The 23918-nt window shown below is 53.7% G+C and overlaps 1 protein-coding gene across 2 annotated transcripts in view; it reads left to right on the top strand.

Annotated features, from left to right (window-relative positions):
* GRM4 (glutamate metabotropic receptor 4) overlaps positions 1–23918 on the top strand; it is a 200609-nt gene that overhangs the window by 161727 nt on the left and 14964 nt on the right. For both annotated transcript variants that reach the window (XM_075910067.1, XM_075910066.1), the window contains exon 8: positions 8307–9242. In XM_075910067.1, coding sequence (XP_075766182.1) covers positions 8307–9242 — 936 coding nt within the window. The remainder of the gene's footprint in view (positions 1–8306; positions 9243–23918) is intronic.

The following is a 23918-nucleotide window of genomic DNA, read 5'->3' as shown; positions in this document are numbered from 1 at the left end:
AGGCCCCGCCTGTCTTGTGGCTATTATTGCTTGCCTAGAGCCTGTGTTTATGCCCATGTGAGACTATTAGCCCTGTGATTGCTGAAAGAATATGGGTCTCAGAGCTCTACCCGCTTGCACAGATTTCTGTGATGGTGCATAGAGAGCTGCATGCTGGGAGTTGAATATACAACCATTGCCATTCTGGGGCTTGGAATCTCACCTATCTTAGGGTTCATATACTTTGGGGATTTATTCCACAGCTTCTTAATGAGCATCCATCCACACGCCACACGCATGCTGCACCAGAGGCATACACGAGGGATGGTGTGCCTTCTGTCAAGGCATGTCCTTGTATACTCACGGCAGCAGTTTGCTGCAGACTCCGGGTATGGCTTTCTTGGAGGGTATCCCACGGTGCTTTGCTTCCCTGCTGAGCAGTGTGCATTCTGGGATTTTTCTTGCTGTGCATGGTGGGAAACTAGGTGAGCTCACATTTCTAAAAAAAACCCATGATTCATCTGTCTTCACCCGCTTCCGGGGATGGGGCCAGGAAATCTAGAACCAGTTTTGAATTCTGCTGCACAGCATGGACCCAAGCATGCTGCATGTCTCTGTCCTGGCTGCTGTGAATACGCAGTGGCCACTTGGAATGCTGAAAAACCCCATGCATTTGGTTTGGGACCCCGCCCACTGAACCAGTTGATGTCCCAGTAACAGCGCCTCCAGCAGCAGGAGGGGTTTCAGTGATGGTGGAACCGGGATGAGGATGAAAAAGAAGGGAGGACACCGAGCGACTGTCCAGGGCTGATTCGTAGAGCAGCTTGACAGCTTGCAGCAGTGCTTTTGGGCTTGGGAAGCCAGTGCCGATCAGTAGTAAACGTTTGTTTTGTGCCAACAAGATAGTGGGAGGGAATTGTAGGATGGAAAAGGTTGGGAGATAGGTGCTGAACTACCTACAGCTGTGGCTGCATACCATCATGCGGTGCCCCCTACCTGAAGTGAAGTGGGTCCCCACTGGCATCCCCAAATGCAGCCAGTCCATAGTGAACCAGTGTGGCATGGGGAGGTTGTGAGGTTTATTGTCCTGCAGGCGTGCGATGCCGGGGAAAAGGTATTGCAGCACTTGGTTTTGAAGCTTGCTAAGGCTCGGGAGTTGATTGATGGCTTTGCACGCATGGGCTTCCCAAACAGTAGTGATAAGACCTAGATGCCCTATTGCTTGCTGTCCTCCACTCAGGGTTCAGAATCAAAACCACAAAGGGATATGTCTCTATGGTGCTTCACAGGCCGGATGCCCACCAGAGCGGATTTGCGGACATAAATGCAGGATGTTCTGCAAGGGATCGCAATGCGAAGATAGTTGGAGCTCATTTTAATTTGCCCTAATGGTGAAAGGGCTGGTTGGCCCCAGGAACAGGATAGACATTACAGGCACAGATGTTTCTTCCAGTTTCCTCTCTGCTGCCCTGGCTAATGAAGCCATCTGCAGGCTGCTTGGACAGGAGGAAGGAACTGTGCAACTCCAGCGTAGTAGCAAGCAGGAGTGTGTATTTGGCTGTCGGAAAGGGAGGCTGAGCTGTTGGTGGACTGGTTTGGAAGCAGCAGAACAAGCAAAGCGTTCCAAGGTTACAGCAATCCATTGCATTCCGCCCAGCACTGGTGAGGATAGGACGTGGAGCCTTAGCAACGGGTGGGAGAGGCTGAGGGGCAGACAGTTGGCATCTAGTACAAAATACAAGGAGCTGGGGCAATACTGTCAGATGCCTGTTGCTTTTATTCTGAGCCTCAAGCGGAGACTGTGCAGCTGAACATTCAGCTGTTAACCAGGGGGGTGAGGTGTGGGGAAAGAGCTGGAAGTTTTCTGAGCAGTTGTGTTTGAGCTGCGGGAGAGCAATGGTGCTGCAGTCCCTGGGGTATCTTGTGGCTTGGCCCGCCAAGTGTTATAAAACTTTCTGAATTCGTGCGCACTTACGGCCCTTCTGTGGAAAAAGAACAGTCAGGGCCTCATGAAAAATGTTTTCACGGGTTTTATTATTAAACAATCTATTATGTAACACCGAGAAATGAACCTTGCACCGAAGCGATAATAAAACAACGGCTTTTAATTATTAAATGCCATATTAAAAAGCAATCTATTCTCTAGCCACAAGGGACTGTTCCGTTAAACCGGATGTGAAACGGAGTAGTACAGCGCAGCAGCACAGAACAGAGCACAATGGGTGGGGAGGAGCAAGGGGTGAAAGTCACAGATGCATGTACGCCCTTGGCTCTGCCTCTTCTGGTTTGTGGGCCTTCTGGAGCAGCATGCGAGGCTTGGCAGTACTCGGGCCAAGAGAGGGCTCAAAGGAGCTGGGGTCCTGGTTCCCACTGTTCTCAATGCCCTGGGCTAGGGTGTGAAGGGAATGGGCTGTGGAAGTACAACGTGGTGGCACAGTGGGATAAGTCGCTGTTGCTGTCAATGGCCCATATTGCTCAGGGGCAGTGTAACGTGGCTGGGTGCCGGTTCGCAGCACTGCAGTGAACAGTACTGGCAGCACATGCACCAGCTGAGCGTGTTAGCTTTGTATTATGTCCAGATGTCCAGGAGTCAGGAGCAGCCCGAGGCCGGCTGCAGAAGCTGGCGCCCTAGTAGGGGTGGTACAATCAGCGCCCTTGCCTGAACGGCCATCAATGGCCGTGATGTCATCACAAGGCACCCTGGCGCCCTGTGACATCATCATCGGGCGCCCGGTCCAGCGGCACCCTAGGCAGCTGCCTAGCGCGCCTAGGCTCATGGGCCGCCCCTGCCAGGAGTGGCCTCTCTTCATCTCTTCCCATGCTGCCTTTGGCTATGACGGTGCTGTACCGGGCAACTGCCATGCTCTCCTTGGCCAAGACAGTGATCTCCCTAGAGAGGTCCTTGTCTTTTTCCCTCTCCATCCCCAGGTATGTCTGTGAACTTTTCATCAGGAGATTCCCCTCCCCAGAGGTTGGCCAGGCACTCAGCCAATGATGGCCCCTGTCCTTGGGATTTGGCCATGGGCAGGTGCAGGGAGTAGTAAATGAATCACAAGTGGCTATTGTTCATATTCTTGCGAGGGGGGGATAGGACAGAGGTCTATAAAATCAGGACTGGTGTGGAAAAAGTGAATAAGGAAAAGTTATTTACTTGTCCCCGCAATGTAAGAACTAGGCGTCGCCAAATGAAGTTAACAGGCAGTAGGTTTAAAACAAACAAAAGGAAGTTTTTCTTTGCTCAGTGCACAGTCAACCTGTGGATCTCCTTGCCAGAGGATAGTGTGAAGATCTGGACTTAACAGAGTTCAAAGAAGAACAAGATAAATTCATGGAGGTTGGGACCATCAGTACTTACTAGCCAGGATGGGTAGGAATGGTGTCCTCAGCCTCTGTTTGTCAGAGGCTGGAAATGGATAACAGGAGAAGGATCATTTGATGATACCCCTTTGGGGTATTTGGCATTGGTCACTGTCGGCAGACAGGATACTGGGTGAGATGGACCATTGGTCTGACCCAGTCTGGCCGTTCTTATGTTCTTATGAGAGGCTGTGACAGTGGGTTGCAGTTTATTTGAGGGGGTGGTATCTATTTTTCACTTTAATTTCCTCAGATTCTTCCCGGGTTTAGGTGAACCTCAGAGCTGTTAAATGGTGTATGCATTGAGTTCTTAATCTGTTCAGCTTTGTCTTGTTTCTTGGAGGCCGGGGTGAGGTGTGGGGGAGAATCTACTGGGATTGTAGCTGGAATTATGTTCCCAGGTTGGTTTTGCCTCAGAGATGTTTATCCGCGGACTCTGGATGACACAGTGAAGCATGTGACTAGCACTGTGACCACACAACCTCTCTGTCGACCCATCGACATTGAATTAAGCTCTGCACCTCTCACAGAGGTGGAGCACAGAACTCAGCATTACTGGTGACTTTGGGTGGCCAAAGGGAGCTGGTAGTGTAGACGCGTATGTCAACATAGGTGCCTGGTGCCTGCAGGGGAGGAGGTACAGGGAGGGTCACCCAGAAAACAGGAAGGTAGCATGAGGGAGCACCTCATTTAGCAATTAAAATGTTGGTAGAGGCATAGAGGGGCGGTGCACCCCCTGAGCACTACCACGAGTCACCTAGGGATGGAAGCGACTAGTCGACTACCCAATAAGCAAATGCTAATTGGATAGTTGAATAGTAACTCGACTAGTCACTTCCCCTCCCCTCTTGCTGCCTCTGCCAGAGAGAGAGCAGCAAATGGCGGCGGGGGAGCAGGAGCTGATGCTGGGGGGAGCTGGCTTAAAAGCCGGTTCTCCCCAGCACCGGCTCTGCGGGGGGGCAGGGGAGGAAGAGGCACAGCGGGGAAACAGCGCAAGCGGGGACTGAAGCTCACTCCAGGTTCCGACGGCTTCACTTCTGTCTCAGACATGTAGCAAGAGCCCCACAGAGGCGCAGCGGGAAACACGGGGCAAAGGCATTTCAAAGGCAGAAGTGCAGCAATGAGAACCGGGGCGAGCAGGGACAGCTTGAATCCCTTCTTGCCTCTGTTTCCCGCTGCTCTTCTGCCTTTGAAATGCAGTAAGAACCGCAAGCAGCTCTTACTACATTTAAAAGGCAGAGGCGCAGCCAGGATAGCGAGTATCACACCTCCCCCTTATCGATTAATCTATTAGCTTATGGAAATTCCATTGACTACTCGATTCGCTGATTAATCAAAATTTAGCATCCCTAGAGTCACTTATGTCCACTAACTTTGTAGTGTAGACCAGGCCTATGAGGCAGAGAATGGCCTTAATGAAGAAGACGGAGGACTAACCAATGAGAGATGCTGAGGAGTTATTCCCCAAGGCTGTGTCTAGACTACAGGGTTTTGTCGATAAAAGTGGACTTTTGTCGACAAAACTCTACCTGCGTCTACACTACCGCTGAGTTCTGTCGACATAATGTCGACAGAACTCAGCAGTTTTGTTGATGGCTGTAAATCTCATTCTACGAGGAATAACGCCTTTTGTCGACAGAGTTCTGTCGACAGAATGTGTTATTGCATCTACGCTTCCTTTGCGTCTACACTGTCATGTCGACAAAGCAAGAACTGGATGTAGTCTAGACACTCTTAGGCGACAGAAGCCTGTAGTCTAGATGTACCCCAAGATGGTCCCCCAGCAGCGCTGCAGGAGTGACCAGAGATGGGAGTTTTCTGGCAGGAATAGCTGTGCCGTTGGACCTCAGAATGTCTAGACAAAAACATGAGCATTTTTTCAGCCTTCGATTTTGCTTCACTGCCCCTGCAGACTGGGGGAAAGTGCAGAGGAAAAATAGACAGGCGTTTGCAGTGATTGCCTGAAGCATTTACTGTTCCCAGTCTTTCTGAATGTAAGTCTGTGAAAAGCCATTAAGAGCTTTTCTATCCCCACAGCAAAGCTGTTTCACTGTACGAATGCGAGTTACAGGGCATTTCTACCTCAGCGGCAAGCTGTACTTGCCGGAGCTTTTACCGGCGTGCAGTGTCCGTGTCTACCTCACGTAAAGAGAGGGCACTGGTCAAGCTTCTGTTGCTGTGACCCACTGGCTTGTCTCACACAAAGGGCACATTTCCATTGTGTGAATTTGTGGCAGGTGGCGCCATGCTGCCGGCTACCATTGTAAGATGGCAACCACAGTTTGGGTGGGGACAGGCATTTGCTGGGCAGCACAACTGAGGAAAGAGGAAAGGAAATTTGGGCTGGGCCTGTGCTCTCTAAAAATGGTCAGTCTTAGGGGCTTTAGCAGATAGCCCAGCCAGCCACAGCTGCCATTGTGGCACCTGAACAGAAAGCATGGCCTGACAGAGGGAAGCGGGGACCTCAGACTCAAAAGGCTTCTAGCGCGTCTCTGCCCACAGTGGCAGGGTTCTTGGGCCACCTGGAACCGAAGGTAGCACAGGAGGACGGCATCAGCATCATACATTCATTTAAAAATATTTAGTTATTCAAAAAATAATACAACAAACGTACATGCTGAGGTTCCCTCCCTAGGATGATTCTCCTCTGTCCCGGTCTCAGCTGTGCTGCCTGGAGTTGATTGATGCCGGACAGAAATGGAGCTAGACTTCTGCCTGGCTGGCGTCAGGGTACTAAGTTCCAAAGAGACCCTGGCTTTCCAGGGAGATCGCCTTCAGTGCAGTGGGCAGGAAGTACTGTTGTGCATCTGGGTTGGGTGGTCACCCTAATCATGAGAGTCCTAGAGTCCTAGAACAGGGGTGGCCAACCCATTAAACGAAGAGATCCGAAACAGCAGCAGAAAAAATGCAAAGAGCTGCACCAGAATTATTGAGAAAAAAAAATAAGGAAGAGCTCCACACCAGCCAGAGTTGTTGGGGGGGAAAAAAAGGGATGCTGCTTCTTTAAAAACCGCTGGTTAGGCATTTTGGCCACATCAGGCTCCTGCCGGCTGACGCTATCTTGCCGGTGCATTTTGCCGTGCCGGACGGCTCCCCTGCACCCGGTGAGCACAGGGAGCTGGGGGCTGTTTGTAGGGGAGCATGGGGCGGTTTCACGAGCTTTGGGGGAGGCTTCGCGAGCCGCACTTTCAGGGGTGAAGAGCCACATGTGACTCGTGAGTTGCAGATTGGCCACCCCGTTCTAGAATCATAGAACCCCAGAGCTGGAAGAGACCTCAGGAGTCATTGAGTCCAGCTCCCTGCCCCAGGCAGGACCAACCCCAACTAAAGCAACCCAGCCAGGGCTTTGTCAAGCGGACACTTAAACACCTCTAGGGATGGAGATTCCACCCCCTCCCTAGGGAACCCATCCCAGAGCTTCCCCACCCTCTTAGTGAAATAGTTTTTCCTAATGTCCAACCTAGACCTCCCCCACTGCAACCTGAGACCATTGCTCCTTGTTCTGCCATCCGTCACTACTGAGAACAGCCTCTCTCCATCCTCTCTGGAACCTCCCTTCAGGAAGTCGAAGGCTGCTATCAAATCCCCCCTTCAGAAACTGGACCTGTTACATGTCCCCTGCTGGACTTTTTCTTGTCATCTCTTGTTTCAACATGTGTTTTCCTGAGCTGTGTGCGCTTCATCTAGCACTGCTCAGTGTCCGGTTATAGACCTTGCCGTCCTCTGTCCAACAGTGTCCACAAGAAAAGGACTTTATTACAGAGGCTGGTACGAGAGCTTCCGACATTTATGCTTTTCCCCAGTAGGTGATAAGCTACAAGGTCTTGCATAGCTCCGCACGGCCACTCAAGGTGTGCTGTAAGGCTTCTGGGACCGTGTCACAGCTGTTGTTGGAGTCTAGGATCCAATGGGCAAAATATGACATAACCCCATCACATATATCGAGGAGGGACCATCCGGCCAATTAGACCAGAGCAGGGTGGGGTAGCCGGTGGGACACTGCCAAAGTCATTTGCGATGGCATTGTGGGCATGCAAAGGGCAGAGCGGATCACACCATTTGCAGTCAGGTTAGTTCCTTTTGTAAAGAACCCCAGAGTTCGTGATCAGTGCGGAGTCGGGGCGCTACAATGCAGTGTCCTGTGTGTGCACACATCAAATAGAATTAATCTGGTTTCAGCTCCCCAAGCAGACAAGCCCTTAGGCTACCACTGACTTGAGTTTGGGGGAACCTCAGCTTCAAGCCCCAGCACATACTTGTCCCCCTCATAAAAGAAGCCTGTGTGGAAAAAGAGGCGAGGGAAGAGCAGGGTGAGAGCAGGAAGGGAGGCAGGGCAGGAACCAGGTGTGTTGGCAGAGCTGTAGTGTGTGTGGGGAAGGGGGGTGTGAGGGTGGGGATGAGGATGGAGTAGCTGGGAAATGAGGGGTTGGAAGAGTTGGGGGGGAGAAGGAATTTAGGGCCAGAATAGCGGGGGATACTGTAGAGCCAGGGTGGGGAGCCTCAGGCCCGGGGGACGGATGTGGCCCTTGGCTTGCCTGGATCTGGCCCTGAGGCTCAGGCTCCCCCCCCCCACACTGGCACTCCAGCCCCCTTGCTGCCCTGCTGTGAGACTGGAGCACCCAAAATCTACTAGGCTGGGCCCCCTTAGGCTCTGATGTGGGAGGAGAATGTGAGGAGAGTCTTGCTCCTTCTCAGTCGGGGGCCACAGTCGGGCTTCTCCCTTGTGAGGTCCACGACTGATTTTTCCGTGAGTCAGCAGCCCCCGACCCAGCAAAGGCCCCCCACCCCGCCTGTAGAGCTATGGGAGAGAACAGCAGAGGGCGGCAGCTCAGGGATGAGGTGGGTCGTGGGGGCCGCATGAGGCAAGCTCCCCCAGTCCAGCCAGTGCTACCAGCCCCTCGTGCCCTGAATCCCAGGCCCCGCCTGAGTGTTGTGTTGGTCAGCCAGGCCTCTCCTCTCTCTCCCCGCAGACAGAGCGCATGCTCTGGCCCGGGGACGGCCAGCAGCTGCCCAGCTCCATCTGCAGCCAGCCCTGCAAGCCGGGTGAGAGGAAGAAGCTGGTGAAGGGCATCCCATGCTGCTGGCACTGCGAGCGCTGCGACGGCTACCAGTACCAGCTGGACGAGTTCCACTGCAAGATGTGCCGCTTCAACGAGCGCCCCAACGAGAACCACACGGGCTGCGTGCCCATCCCCATCGTCAAGCTGGAGTGGAGCTCGCCCTGGGCCGTGGTGCCCGTCTTCATCGCCATCGTGGGCATCATCGCCACCCTCTTCGTGGTGGTGACCTTCGTGCGCTACAACGACACGCCCATCGTCAAGGCCTCGGGGCGGGAGCTCAGCTACGTGCTGCTGACGGGCATCTTCCTCTGCTACGCCACCACCTTCCTGATGATCGCCGAGCCCGACATGGGCACCTGCTCGCTGCGGCGCATCTTCCTGGGGCTGGGCATGAGCATCAGCTACGCCGCCCTGCTCACCAAGACCAACCGCATCTACCGCATCTTCGAGCAGGGCAAGAAGTCGGTCAGCGCCCCCCGCTTCATCAGCCCCGCCTCCCAGCTGGTCATCACCTTCAGCCTCATCTCCCTGCAGCTGATGGGCGTCTGCATCTGGTTCATCGTGGACCCGTCTCACTCCATCATTGACTATGAGGACCAGCGGACTACGGACCCCCTCTTTGCCCGGGGGATCCTCAAGTGTGACATTTCCGACCTGTCCCTCATCTGTTTGCTCGGGTACAGCATGCTCCTCATGGTGACGTGCACTGTGTATGCGATTAAGACCCGGGGGGTTCCGGAGACCTTTAACGAAGCCAAACCCATCGGGTTCACCATGTACACGACCTGCATCGTCTGGTTAGCCTTCATCCCCATATTTTTTGGGACGTCACAGTCGGCGGAAAAGGTAAGCAGGAAGGGGCGGGGTAGGGCAGGGAGGGGGGGAAGCTCGGGGGTCAGCCTCATGCCCCATCTCCTCCGCTTTGCTGGAAGGTAACGGCATAATAACACCTGGTGGGGGAGTGGCAAGTCCAAAGCGAGGTGTCACGGTTCCTGCGAACCTTTAGGAATCCCTGTCGGCAAGGGAGTTCTCCCACCCACGGGGGGCCTGCCTGAGACTTTGCGGTGTCTTCTTGCTCTGTCTCCCTTTCCTCCTGGCACTTTCTGTCTTTCACGCCATCTTGCTTGCCCTCTTCTTTCACTTCCCCCCCTTTTCTTTCTCCCTGGGTATATTTCTCTGTTAATTTCTCTTCCCCAAGTCTTTCTCTCTCCCTGCTACCTGCCTCCCTCCTGATCATGTTGAAAGGCCTTGCAGAGGGGTGTGGGCCTTGCAGAGGGGTGTGGGCCTTACAGAGGGGTGTGGGCCTTGCAGAGGGGTGTGGGCCTTACAAAGGGGTGTGGGCCTTACAAAGGGGTGTGGGCCTTGCAGAGGGGTGTGGGCCTTGCAGAGGGGTGTGGGCCTTGCAGAGGGGTGTGGGCCTTGCAGAGGGGTGTGGGCCTTACAGAGGGGTGTGGGCCTTGCAGAGGGGTGTGGGCCTTACAGAGGGGTGTGGGCCTTGCAGAGGGGTGTGGGCCTTGCAGAGGGGTGCTTGCAAAAGGCGTCCCACACTGGACTCTGGGGAGTCTGGCGGAGGCAGAGCCTGGCCGAGCGAGAGAGCCATGCGTGTCCTCTCTGGCATCTACAGATTCCCGCTCCCGCGGTCCTGCCGAGACCGATGGGCATCACAACCCTGAGCATCTCAGCCAAGCTGGCGTCGGGCTGCTGTTGGCCCTGTTCCTGGATGCGCCACGTGGGCGAGGGCGGGAGATCTCCCGGGTGGCTCATCGCTGTGCTTCATGGGCAGTGCCCATAACGTACCCAGCTGCCCTAACGCTGACCAAAGCCCGTGTGTTTCCTGTGGTGAGACAAGCAGCCCTCCTATGGTTTGGTGCTTGTCTGCTTATGTAACCTACTGGTAAATGTGCATTGTAGGTCCCCTCTCCGGCTGGATGACGCGCCACCTCCCGTGCCCAAAGGATCTCGTAACCCTCCCATGCAAGGGCAAAGCCACCCCAGTCCCAGCCCAGCTCCTGAAGGCCAAGGGCCCATGTACAATACCCACCGTGGTGCCTGGCCATCCACAGAGCCTGGCCGCCCCTCACTGTTCAACGAGAGCTCAGCTCCTCTTCTGCATTCTGGCAGGGTCGGTGATGGTTTGCCCTCCTGCTGCTGCCTAGCCCCGCTGGGCCGGGTGCTGCACATCCCCCCCGGCCAGGGGCTGTCTTCTAGTGAGAGCTGACCATAAATGGACAGGCCCACCGACAGGGAGGGGGCAAAGGAGCAGTCGCCCCAGGCCCAGTGAGTCCAAGGCTTTTGGCTGCTGCTGCTGCTGCAGTGCCAGTGGCATCTGGGAGCCCTGGGCCCTTTAAATTGCCACTGGAGCACCACTCTGCATGGCTCTGTCGGCTGGGGGAAGGGACCAGTGCCGCACTCTGGGAGGCGCGAAGTGCTGGCGGGCCCGGCCCCGCTCCTTCCCCCCCATGCTTGCCCGGGGCCCATGGGAGCTGTCGGCCCTGCTGCAAATGGAGAAGACAGGCCAAGGAAGGACCACTGTCCTGGTGGCGAGGCAGCGGGGCATTTAGGGTGCAGCTGCACTTGGAGCTGGAGGCATTGGTTCCGGCTCGAGGCGATTGCGCTGCCGTGTTAGGAACACAAGGGTAGCCTTGGGGCAGGAGGGACGGGCCGCCCCAAAGATGCGCCAGCCTCTCGGAGGGGACGCCACTTGGGCGGCTAGCCCCCCCGCCGCTCGCCCCGCCTTGGCTGCGCCTCTGTTTGTAGCAGGCCGGCGGGATCCGAGCTCGCGCCGGCGGATCTCCCCACGCTGGGATTAACGTCTCCGGCTGGAAGCGGAGCTACCCACTGCGTGCCTTGCCCGAGGTCACAGCGGGAGCCAGCGGCAGCATTGGGAGCAGAGCCTGGCTCTCCCCGCTCCTCAGTTCCCTGCCTTTCCCTTAACCGCCCTGCTTTTGCTCTCTGCCTTCCGCTGCCCTTCATCCTCTTTCCCCCGCCCTGGGCCTCAGCTTCCCCATCCACACACGGGTCAATGCCAAGGCTGGGGAGCCTTGCCATGCCGCTGGTGCTGCGTGCTCCGTGAACACTGAGGTCTCCAGGGGTGGCAGTCGGGCGCCTTTGCCTGGCAGTGAACTCACGGCAAGTTGTGTGACAGTGACGCTCTCCAAGTCGCCCGCCAGTGAGAGCTGGGGAGTGAGCCCAAGCGGAAGAGAAAAACAGCCCCTCGGAGCTTCCCCGCGCTCACAGAACTCTGCCGCTTCCCCCTCGCTGACGGGGCTGCTGTGACTTTATTTAAGCACATGTGTGTTTTGGCAACACATGCTCCCGTGACAAACCCCACAGGATATGTCTACACTACCACCCTAGTTCGAACTAGGGTGGTAATGTAGGCAACCGGAGTTGCAAATGAAGCCCGGGATTTGAATTTCCCGGGCTTCATTTGCATAAAGCCGGGCGCCGCCATTTTTAAATGTCCACTAGTGCGGACTCCGTGCCGCGCGGCTACACGCGGCACGGACTAGGTAGTTCAGACCAGGCTTCCTAGTCCGAACTACCGTTACTCCTCGTTTCACTAGGAAGCCTAGTCTGAACTACCTAGTCCGTGCCGCGCGTAGTCCGAGAGCGAGCGCGGCTTCTGGCCGGGAACAGGGCGAGCGGGAAACCTACTCCTCTTGCTCCAGGCGCGTGCTATCCTGGGCCTTGTCTTCAGCAGTAAATTAGCTGGTGTCAGAGCATGTCCCCAGGAAGTCCTGCTGACTAACATGATGTCAAAGGCAAGTACGCCATCAGTGTAGACCGGGGCTGCCGATGGAGGTGCCTGGCCAATGTCTTTTCTATCCATGCGCAGATTTTTTCCCATCCATGTGCGGAATAAATTTTGTTATGTGCACCGAGGCACCCGTGCACACAAAAGCCTAGCGCTGGGTGTGCGCTGCTGATGAGCAGGGAGCATTTGAATCTCTCCGGAGCAGCTGTGCAAGCATCCAGCTTACAGGGAACACTACTCCTGGCCGCCACTACCATCCCCTTGGCAGCAGTAGTGGCTGGAGCCCCGGGCTCTTTCAATCCTCGCCAGAGCACCCCTGTGTCCCCAGTGGTGCTGGAAGACTGGCTGGGAGAGGCTAGCCTCCAGTCCCACCCCTTCTGCCTGGACTCTGATCCTACCAGGATCCAGGGGTGGACAAGTTGGGGCCAGATCCCTCGCTGTGATAGAGACAGACCGGGGCGGGGAGGGCGCGTGGCTGATGGAGAATGCCGTTTGTTGCAAAACTGCGTGCTGCCGCAGATATTCTGCTCCATTCAGCTTGCGGAGACTAGCTAAGCCTGGTTGCTCCTTTTTAACCTCAGCCCTGTGAGGTCCTGCAGTAACCAGTGGCTACTAACACCCCCGAGCACTGCTGGGTCTCATCAGTAGGGAGGCATCTTAAAAAAGGAGGCACGGGTCAGTTTTCACAATACCCTTTGGAAACCTAGAATTCTGCTCTGCAGTGGAGTGTCACCTTTTCCGTAGCGATGTGTATGACTCTGGGTGCCTATTATCCTCTAGGAGTGTCACAGTGCGAGCCGGGTGGGCGAGAGATCGGATCAGAAATGAAACACTGATATGGTAATTAGCTATCTGTCTAGCCAGGTGCTTGTCTGTCTGCTGCATCAATGTATGGTGTCTGTCAATGGCATCTGTCTGGCTGTTCCAGGGGTCTCGCTGTAATGACAGTAGCTATTGATAGTAGCTATCTACATGCAGGGCTAGCTATCTAAGTATCTATCTACCTGTTGATGGGGTGTGTGTGTATAATATAGGACCTGTCTGTCTAAGGTTTCAGTCTGTGGTGGCTTGGTCTTTTCTTGGTGCCTCTTATACCTGACAGGATCTCCAGGCACTTCACAGCGTGAAGAGTGGGAGTTGGCAGGCAGGAGTGTGGCTGGTGATAGATTCAGCCCTGCTCTTCCCATCACATAAGGACCACCCTCCCTGGATCTTACTCTGGATCCTCTTGGTCCCCTCTCTGTCCTCTGCTCTCCCGCCTCCATGTGCTCTTCTGAAGATATTGCACATTCTGTGACATGCTAGGTCTTCCTCCCCCCACTGCCAAGATTTCTGCAGGCTCTTTCTGGGGGTTCCTGGTGTCTGCTGCCCCAGAAAGGACCAGCAGAGGAATCTTTCTGGACCCAGTGTCTGCCCTCAGGGTAAGTGCATGAACAGGCCCTCCAGTCTGCCTCCGCCCCAGTCGTCGTGGGGGAGTAGCTCTCATGTAGGGAGAGGCAGTGGCATTCCGAACTCCGCAGCAGCTTCTTGACGGCTTGGCCATGAGAACCCCTTCCATCGTGAGGGCTCTGGATCCTGGGCTTGTCTTTCTGAAACCCGTTGTGAGCTCTTAAACGGAGATCCTTTTCTTTGGTGGTTAAATGTCTCACCTGGAGAGAACATAAGAACAGCCACACAAGGTCAGACCAAAGGTCCATCAAGCCCAGTATCTTATCTGTCGACAGCAGGCAATGCCAGGTATCCCAGAGGGAGGGAACACAACAGGTAATCCTCACGTGATCCCTCTCCTCTCACCCCTTTCCAGAAAAACAGAGGCTAGGAACACCATTCCTACCCATCCTGGCTAATAGCCATTGATGGACCTAACCTCCATGAATCTATCTAGCCCTTTCTTTGAACCCTGTTAAAGTCCTCGTCTTCACCACATCCTCTGGCAAGGAGTTCCACAAGTTGACTGTGCGCTGAGGGAAGAAACACTTCCTTTTGTTTTTATTAAGAGAGATGGCACCTACCAGGGAACTAGAACGTGCCGATGACCCCAAACCCCGGCCTGCTATTTCAACGTACCTCATCTCAGGTAGCCAGAGGTGAGATGTGCTACCAAGGCAAGCTGCTCTGGTGAAAAGTGGGAAGGAGAATTAAAGAAAATAAATGGAGCCTTTAGCAGCATTTCCATTTTGATGAGCTGGCAGGGGAGATACTAACAAGAAAGCAGGTTTCTTAAGAAATTATTGCAAAACAAAAGCTCCCTTAAAGCTGCCTTAATGTGCTTGGCACACTGTGGGTAATAAAGATGGAAATGATAATGATTGTAGATTATGCGCAAGGTTGCTCACCTCGTCGGTGCAGCTTGTCACGGGATAATTTAGGGCTGCCAAAAGCTGGCTGTCAAGTAGCAATTCGACAATGAGGCTTGCCTCCCGTTAGGGGCTTGTAACGTGCAGGGCTCCTTAGTTCTCAGGCTGCTAACAAGCTGATTAGAGGCTAGCGCGGTGCTGTTGCCATCTCCCTTTGGAGGCAACTCCGCCGCCCTTCTCATCCAAATGTACCCGCTTGCTTTGCATCTGCTGGCCTGTCAGAGAACAGTTTGCTTTGTGCATGCGCTCCCCTGCCGGAGACAGCCGGCTCGGGGACGCACTCACGTGGTTAGGTATGGATGTTCTACAGCAGCTGTACGCCAGCTACCAGAAGGAGCGGGAGCAGGGGGCTAAATCAGAGAATCATAGAGCTGGGAAGAGACCTCAGGAGTCATCCTGTCCCGCCCCCTGCCCAAAGCAGGACCAACCCCAACTAAATCAACCCAGCCAGGGCTTTGTCAAGCCGGGACTTAAACACCTCTAGGGATGGAGATTCCACCCCCTCCCTAGGGAACCCATCCCAGTGCTTCCCCACCCTCCTAGGGAAATAGTTTTTCCTAATATCCAACCTGGACCTCCCCCACTGCAACTTGAGACCATTGCTCCTTGTTCTGTCACTACTGAGAACAGCCTCTCTCCATCCTCTTTGGAACCTCCCTTCAGGGAGTTGAAGGCTGCTATCAAATCCCCCCTCACTCTTCTCTTCTGCAGACTAAATAAGCCCCAATCCCTCAGATGCTACCTGTAGGTCATGTGCTCCAGCCCCCTCATCATTTTGGTCACCATCCGCTGGACCCTCTCCAATGCGTCCACATCCTTTCTATAGTAGCCAGAGATGAGATGTGCTACCAAGCCAAGCTGCTCTGGTGAAAAGTGGGCGACAAGCCCCTCGGTGGCTTTGAAATGCTCAGGGAAACCTCCAAAATTCAAAGTGCGTCGTCTGAGGAAGCAAAGTGAGTGTTGGTCCCTGCTGGGGGTCAGATGTGAAATTAAAACGGAGGGGAGAGAGACTGTCAAAGAGATGCCAATTTTCCAGTTGGGATTTAGGAATGGAAACTAAGGGCCTTAGGAGCCCTTTCCTACCTAAGCTCCTGTGGAAATATGAACTTAGTATTGCCTGTGGAAATACTTCTCAGCAGATCTAGAGAAGTGATTATTCCCTTTATTCGGCTCTGGTGAAGCCACACCTGGAGTATTGTGTCCTGTTCTGGGCCCACCCCCGTCACTCAGGATATGTCTCCACTAGCTCGTTAATTCGAGCTAGGTAGGCAAATCAGGCAACCGGAGTTGCAAATAAAGCCCGGGATTTAAATATCCTGACCTTTATTTGCATGTTCCCGTCCGGCCGCCATTTTTAAATCCCCCTTAGTTCGAACCAACTGCCCGCGGCTACACGCGGCAGTTTAAAGTTAATCCGAATTAATCCTTAGTTTGGATTAACTGTTACTCCTCTGGACTCCTGGAATGAGGAGTAACAGTTAATCCGAACTAAGGACTTAGTTCGGATTAAATTTAAACTGCCATGTGTAGGCGCGGGCAGTTCGTTTGAACTAAGGAGGATTTAGAAACGGCGGCCGGACGGGAACATGCAAATAAAGGCCGGGATATTTAAATCACGGGCTTCATTTGCAACTCCAGTTGCCTGATTTGCCTACCTAGCTTGAATTAACGAGCTAGTGTAGACATACCCTCAGCTTTCTCCAGACATACCCCCAGGTAGGAGACGGGGGCCCTACATCTCTTTGCTGTGCAGCTGGGAGTGGAAGACTCACATAGACGCATCTTGTGCCTGCTCCTGGACCTGACTGGATCCCACGAGAGCAAGGGCACAAAATGTTAATGAAGTTTTTTTGGCCCCCCTCGGAGTCGTGGAGTTCTGCAGCCCTGAGTGATGGCCGGCGAGTTCTCCTCCATGGGTGCTCGTGTTTGACGAATTTCTTTCCTTCTTAGCGTTGCTTCTGTCTAAGAGCACGTGATCCTGGAGCCTCGCAGCTCTCTGCTCTGGGTTGCATGGCTGCCTGACTCTTTGGGTTCACCAGCTGCAGTCAGTGCTCCTACATAACAGCAGCTTCAGTATGTCACCTGAGTCTTACGTCCATTCATCTGGGATCCAGGCCTCTGCTATTCTGCATGGTAAACTGAGGCTTATGGAGAATGCCATTTCAAACCTAGGCCCTCTATTTCAGGTACAGATGACGGAACTAGAGTCTACTATCAGCAGAGGAGGAAGCTGACAAAGTCTGGCGTTGGGATTACATTTCCAGCCTTGGGAGATGGGGATTCACGTCTCAGCTCTGCCACAGATTGTGACCTTGGTCATGTCTCTTAATATCCATGTAGCCCTGGGGATGCTAATCCTTCATCTATTCTAATTGTAAACTCATTGGGATAGGGACTGTCTCTTGCATGGTGTATACGTGCAGTACCTTGCGCAGTGGAGCCCTGATCTTCGAGGGGGCCTGTAGGTGCTACCACAACATAAATAATCTAGCACCCCCTGATCTAAGGATGACCCTTTAAAATGGCTTAATGGGTGTATGTGTGTGTGTGTGTGTCTGTGCATGTTTTTCTGCTAGTGGCTGAGATTAAACCCCAGAGGCTTCCTTAAAGCATTTGTCCCAGGCCCCTCTAGGTTTCTGTGAGGCAAGGCTGGCTGATTGTTTTTTCCTGAAAGAGTCAGATGAGATCTCAATATTTTTTTTACCTTTCCCCCCTTCCTCACCCCGTGTCTACAACTTTGGATGGAGGCAGCATGTTGTTCGAACAAGTCCCCGAAGCCCTTTCTCAAAGGAACCTCTTCTTCCTGCAGATCCCGGCGGATTACAGAAATAGCAATAACAAAGGATCTGAAGAACGAGACAATTTCCTGTTCTGATAAGGCAGAAGCCGAATAGTGGAGCCATTGTAAATTTCTCTGGTTATCACATTTGCTTTCACAGACTGCGAGAGGAGGATAAAATGTGGCCGCTTGTTTGTTTAGCAAGGGCTCTCGGTGACAATGAATCATGAAAGGGACTCTGAAGTGGCTTGTCCATATCGCCAGCACCACAGGATTGAATGTCTAGGGGATGGGTAGAGAGGGGAAGTGATACAAAGGGTTTGATGGAGAGGGATCAATTTAAAAGCAGCCATTGGAAAATTAACTATTTGCGTTCCGCTTCTGAGCGCCCCTTGCTGAATCTCCTGCCCTGCCTGTGTTCCTGTTTGATCTCCCACCTGTTGCGCCGTTTACACTGAATCTGAGGCTATTGGATTACTCTGCTGTTTTAAAGTGAATTTAGGATCGACAGAGAGGGACACCGTGCAGTTGGCCAGGCAATAGGAGTGCTCGAAGCTGAGCCAATGGCCGAAGCTGAAGCCAGATTGATTCAGACTAGAGATAAGGTGGAATTTTTTAGCCAGGAGGGTAATTAATCACTGGAACAACTTGCCAAAGTTTGTGGGAGATCGCCATCGCTGGAAGTTTTAAATTCCAGATTGGATGGTTTCCCTAAAAGCCCTATTTCAGTGTAACCCCTGCTTTTGGGTCTGAGGCAGGACGTAATTCAGGCAAGGCCCCTGGCTTGTATCCTTCGAGTGGGCAGACGCAAGGCTTTGAAATCTAACACTCCCTGAGCAAGAGGAGAGCAAGGGGCTTATGCAGCCGCTTAGGTTTGGATCTAGTCTCCATTGGAGCCAGTGGAAAGACTCACCCAAGTCACTGAGCGGGTAGGAGACTGGTGCTCGCGGTTGAGAGAGGCCACGACTTTTGGTTACTGTTTGTTTCTAATGTTTTGGGTGTAACGGCTTAAGAGGCTCCCAGCTACAAGCCCCCTGGAAAAGGATGGTTTGGGTAAGGCAGAGGGCGTTGGGAAGGGGAGTACAGTAGGGAGAGGGGACTGGGGGCTGGCAAGGAAGCAGAGCAGAACGGGAGGGGATAGCAGCCAGGGGCTTCACCGGAGCAAAGAGAGCTCAGGGGAGGGAGGGAGAAGAGAATAGGGCAGGGATTACACTAGGCAAAACCACAGGGTGTGGCAGATGGAACGTTCCCAAGGGCAGGGCCACCTGCGGCCCTTTGGGGCCATTCCTGCATAGCTGGTGTGGCTCCCTCCTTCCCAGGCCCTGGCGCGGAGGCAGTAGCTGGAAAGAAGGGGCACGGCTGGGTCCCTTTGTGACCCATTGGCTGCATTAATGACCCTTGGAAGTGGAGGCTGGTGTAATACAGAGCATCCCCGAGGCTGCTCTAAACTGCATTATGGTCTGGGAAGGGAACAGAGAGCCCGCACAAAGCTCCTTTGCTCCCCCACCTCCTTGGGTGATGCTAGCAGCCACTGGACACATTGGGGATGATGTAGGCGGGAATAGCAAAGGCTCTCAGGCCACGTGACCAAGCTAGGGAAGACAGCTCCAAACCACACGGAGATCTGGGGGGTCGCTGTAGCTGGGGAGCCATTCCCTGCTCTCCCTCTGCGGTCTGGGGGGCATTTACCTACGGCTCGCTTGTTTCTCCGTCTTACCTCCCTTTGCAGAAGGGTGTGAGATTCTTGGATGGAAAGTGCAACTGGTGTGTAGGAGCCAAGCAGCATTCCGGGAGGCTTTTCCGCTGCTTTAGTGGCATTTGTCATACCTTTACGGTGCTTGCTCTGATTGGCTCCATGCTCTTCCCGCTGTTCACGCATGGCTCGCTCGCACGCCGCACAGTGCTCTGGGGTGTGGGAGAAAGGAGTCGCAAGACATTTTTCAAAGCGCTTTGCAGCCTTTGATCCAGGGTCGTGCTTCCCTTGGGAGGCAGGCCCATTGTACAGAGGAAGAAACTGAGGCACAGAGCAGGGCTGCAGAATCGATGACAGAGTTGAGAACAGAACCCAGGCTCTGACCACTAGACACCTGGCTTCTCTAGACCGCCCCCCCTCCTCGCCGGCCAGGATCATGCTCCCAATTGAACAAAGGGGGCGAGCATGGAGTTTGTGACCTTGAAAAGAGCCCAGGTCAGCTTCAGCTGGCTCATTCCAGCAACAGTAGCAGCTCATCTCTGTGGGCTGAGCCACTCCGAGCACAAGATGCTGGCGCCAGATCTCTGTTCACTCAATGTGCCACTCAAAAGGGTTGGTTGTGGTCTAGGAGGCCTGTACCAGAGATGGGTTTGTCATGTGCGCCCGCAAAACAGTGGACAAGGGAGAACCGGGAGAGAGAAAGCGTCTAAGTTCCTCCCCAGAGACTATTAAGGAAGCGACGTCACAGAGTGGAAAGCAAAGCAGTGTCCTGGATAGAAACACAGAACAAAGGATAGCAATCAGTGGTCAATTTCCAGTGCAGCAGAAGATTACCAGCAAGGGGCCTCCAGGTTCCATGCTGAATATATTTATCATTGATCTGGAAAAGGAGGTGACCAGGAAGATGAGACCCATGTTGACCAAGGCTAGAGAAGACTGGGGGGGCTCTTTAGAGGGATCTTTTAAAGCACGGTGAGTGGGCAGCAGGCTAGTTGATGAAATTCAGAGGAGACAAATGCAAGGTGACGTGTGCTAGAGGGAATCGTTTGAACCAGTCCCGCACTTCGCTGAGCGCCTGAAGTTCACTGGAACCACTCGGGAAAACGACCAGGGCATCGTTGCGGCCAGCGCAATGACAACCTCTGCTGAAGGCACGGTGGCGCTCACAAAAGCAAACACAATTTTAGGAGATGTGGCGAGCGGGAGACAAAATAATACTGACAACCCCATAATTGCAGGCCCTAGAACGGCGTGCCTGGTCTTGGCCGCTCCAAGTCAACAGCAAAAAAGGTCAGCGGAGCTACTCTGATTTATGCGAGTTGAGGATTTGGCCTAAGGAGTCTGAGTGCAAATGTGGCTGAGCAGCGTAGCTGCCCGAACTTGAGCGGGATGTCGCATTCCAAGAACAGAAAGGATTCTTTGGTGAGAGCGTGAAAAGCCTTCCAGTTGGGTAGGCTAGGGAGTTATCAGCAGTGCCGGGCCAATTCAATCTTTGAGCTCAACGGGAAGTGCCACCAAACATGAATCTGGTCCCAGTGGGCCAACTTTGCTCTGTGACATGGCAGAATGTGTCCTACAGGTCACTAACAGACATCGATTTATACCAGCCGGGGATCAGTGCCCTGGACTGCAATGGAACTAAATCAGTTTCGATCAGCTAGAGATCAAGCTGACCCCATAGCGGCGGGGTATGTGGAACGCGACTTGTCTCTTGACAGCGTCCCTGTAAGGCAGTGAGGGGCAACCTAGGCTAGTGAGTGGACCATGGGAGGGGCTCCTTCATCTCAGTGGGCTGCACGATTGTCGTAACCAGGACAGCCTGCCCAGAGAGGGAAGTTTTGCTCTCCGCGCTGGCGTAGCTAGAATTGGTGGGGGGTGCCGATTGAACCGTAGCGGTGCTGTGATTAGACACAGGGGCAGCACATGGCTCTCACAATCAGTGCTGTGTGTTATCAGGACGCACCTCACTTCCAGTGCCCTGGCTTTATGTGCATGTCCCTTTAGTAATACCGGTAGGAGGAAAAACCCTACACAGCCCGAAACCAGCAGGATCTGGCAGCCCAGTGTCTGGGCAACAGTGAACAAATGTGGTGCGGGCCACACCTATAGCCCCTGTGGGCCACTGGGGCAGTCAGACTGCAGGCTGCCCAGCACCACTTTAAGGCCACCTTTGTGGTCCAACTGGCCAGCAGCGAAATTGCGAAGCCGTTGTTTTTCTTGGGGCCCCCTGTGATTCGTGAATCCAAATAACTCTTTGTTTTCCCTGCCTGTTGTATTAATTGCTGCTAACAGGCCAACATGGGCCTGGCGCGGAGAGATAATGCGCCAGTCCTCTCGACATGGGTCCCCTTTTGTGCACGACACGCAGCAATTTGTATTGACCCCTCCTTTTTTCGCGCCGTGTGGTGTGTGTGTCGGAGAGGGCGATTCAGAGGGGGTTGGATTATATGCACCACTGGAGCTCGTGGGCATTCATCAGTCACTGGGGAGGTCTCTCGGAGCGGCTGGAAATCAGTCACACTCCTTGTCGCTTTGAGTGCAGGGCTTAGGTCTTGTATCTGGGGATGTACAGTACATGTGCTCTCCTTGCTTTCTTCATAGCCAGCATACTTGGCTGCCTTAGTAGGCCTCTCCTTTATTGCACTGCCCTGAACCTGACTCCCAGCCTGTTGAAATTAATTGGAGCCTTTCCACTTGCCTCCCTGGTGCTGACACTGTGGGTGCTTTGGAGTTGGAGCACACACCCCCCCCCCCCCGGAAAAATTAGTGGCTCCCACCAACACCAACCTCCTCCCTCTGCTTCCAGCAGCCTTCTGACCAACTGCTCCCCCTTCCTCCCAGTGCCTCTGGAGTGCCGGGAACAGCTGGTTTGCCTCATTCAAGCTCGGGGAAGGAGTGGGGGCAGGGTGCACTTCAGGGAGGAGGTGGGGAAGAGGCAGGGTGGGGATGGAGCAGGGGCAGGAAGGATCAGGGTGAAGATTTGGGGGAAGGGATGGAGTGAGGGTGGGTCTGGAGCAGAGGCAGGAAGTCAAGCGCCCCTGGCAAGCAGGGAAGTCGGTGCCTATGCTCACTGGAGTTTGGATCCGGTGTGTACTGCTGAGTGAGAAAGGTGGGACAGCTTTCAGGGTGATAGGGGGTTGCAACCGCTGTTCCCTGCAAGTTGTGTGCTTGTGCGGCCGCTCAGGAGGGATTCCAGCGCTGCCCAGATGATTAGCAGAGCGCCCACAGCTAGGTTTGTGTTTCCCCTGCTGCTGCACATTCACACACGCCTTGATACACATCACAAAATTTATTCTGTGCGTGGATGGAAAAGATTAGAGGGAAGATTGGTTCCCACTTGCCTGCCTGTCAGGGTGCTTGGTGATTTGAAGCCAGGTTCTTATCTCACTTAAACTTAGATACCTCCAGAGCAACTCCATGACTTCGGGATGAGCACCTGTGTAACTCAGAGCAGAACGTTTGGTCCATGAAGTGTGTTTGTGAGTCACAAGCAAAATGGATCTGCTGGGTCTCAGTCTAATCCCCAGCAGAGAAGTCTTCAAAAAGCAGCACTCTGGTCAAAGATCTGGGGACAGGCTCTGCCCAGGTGGGGGTGTCAAAGGTGCGGTGCCTTGGCAAACTGGGGGCTACGTCTAGACTGGCATGATTTTCCGCAAATGCTTTTAACGGAAAAGTTTTTCGTTAAAAGCATTTTCGGAAAAGAGCGTCTAGATTGGCACAGACGCTTTTCCGCAAAAGCACTTTTTGTGGAAAAGCATCCGTGGCCAATCTAGACGCGCTTTCGTGCAAAAAAGCCCCGATCGCCATTTTGCGCAAAAGGGACTTTTGCCTGAAAGGGAGCAGCATAGTATTTCCGCAAAAAGCTCTGATTTCTTACAGTAGGAAGTCAGTGCTTTTGTGGAAATTCAAGCGGCCTGTGTAGACAGCTGGCAAGTTTTTCCGGAAAAGCGGCTGATTTTCCGGAAAAACTGGCCAGTCTAGACACAGCCCAGGTGTTCCGGGAGGGCCAGGTTCACAGGGAGCCAGGGCAGGGCAGGACTGAGGCTATGTCTAGACTGCAGGCTTCTTTCAGAAGAAGCTTTTCCAGAAGAGATCTTCTGTAAAAACTTCTTCCGAAAGAGAGTGTCTGCACAGCAAAAGTGCAATGAAAAAGCGATCTGCTTTTTCGAAAGAGAGCGTCCACACTGAATGGACGCTCTCTCGCATTTAATCTGTGATTACTATGAACAGAGTAGCCACCAGGACATCTGTGCTTTTTGCTCTTTCCTCTTCTTTTGAAAGAACACCCTCTTCCCCATCCACACACGCCTTTTCCCGAAAGAGCTCTTTCGCAAAAAGGCTTCTTCCTCGTAGAAAGAGGTTTACCAATGTCGGAAAAACCCCTCTGTTCTTTCGATTGTTTTCCGAAAGAACACGATTGGCACGTGGGCGTAAGTGACGTTTTTCCGAAAACACTCTGCAGTCTGGACATACCTTGAGCTGCGTTAGCAGAGCCGTGTGGGAGCCCAGGACGGTGCTGCAGAGCAGACCAAAGCTGAGATGCACCAAAAGAATTGTTCATGGCAAGCTTGCCCTGAGGCTGCCTGACTGATTCTAACCTCCAGTGCCATCCATCTGCCCTGACCCGCCAAGAGTTTGCAATTCGGGGGGAGGGGAGTATAGGCCTAGGCAGGAAACATGGTAATTGCTGCCTCCGCCGCGAAGCTGGTGCCGGGTCTGAGCCTGGGGAGGAAATGAAGGGAGACAAAACCCAGTGGCAGCAGCCGCTGTCCATTTGCAGCAACACTGTTGCTGGGAATGTGGAGTGGCAGGTTTACTGCACGCTGGCTTCAGGAGCCCTGCGGGGGTGTCTTAGGACTTGACAGCAAAAAATGAAGCTCTGCTGATAGGGTCATGAACAAGGGAGCTAACAGGAGCATTGATGCTAAGTGAAAGC

Source organism: Pelodiscus sinensis, chromosome 27 (genome assembly GCF_049634645.1).
Source record: "Pelodiscus sinensis isolate JC-2024 chromosome 27, ASM4963464v1, whole genome shotgun sequence".
In the NCBI taxonomy this organism is placed as follows: Eukaryota; Metazoa; Chordata; order Testudines; family Trionychidae; genus Pelodiscus; species Pelodiscus sinensis.
The sequence above is the reverse complement of the archived record's forward strand: the minus strand, read 5'-3'. Positions and strand labels throughout refer to the sequence as shown.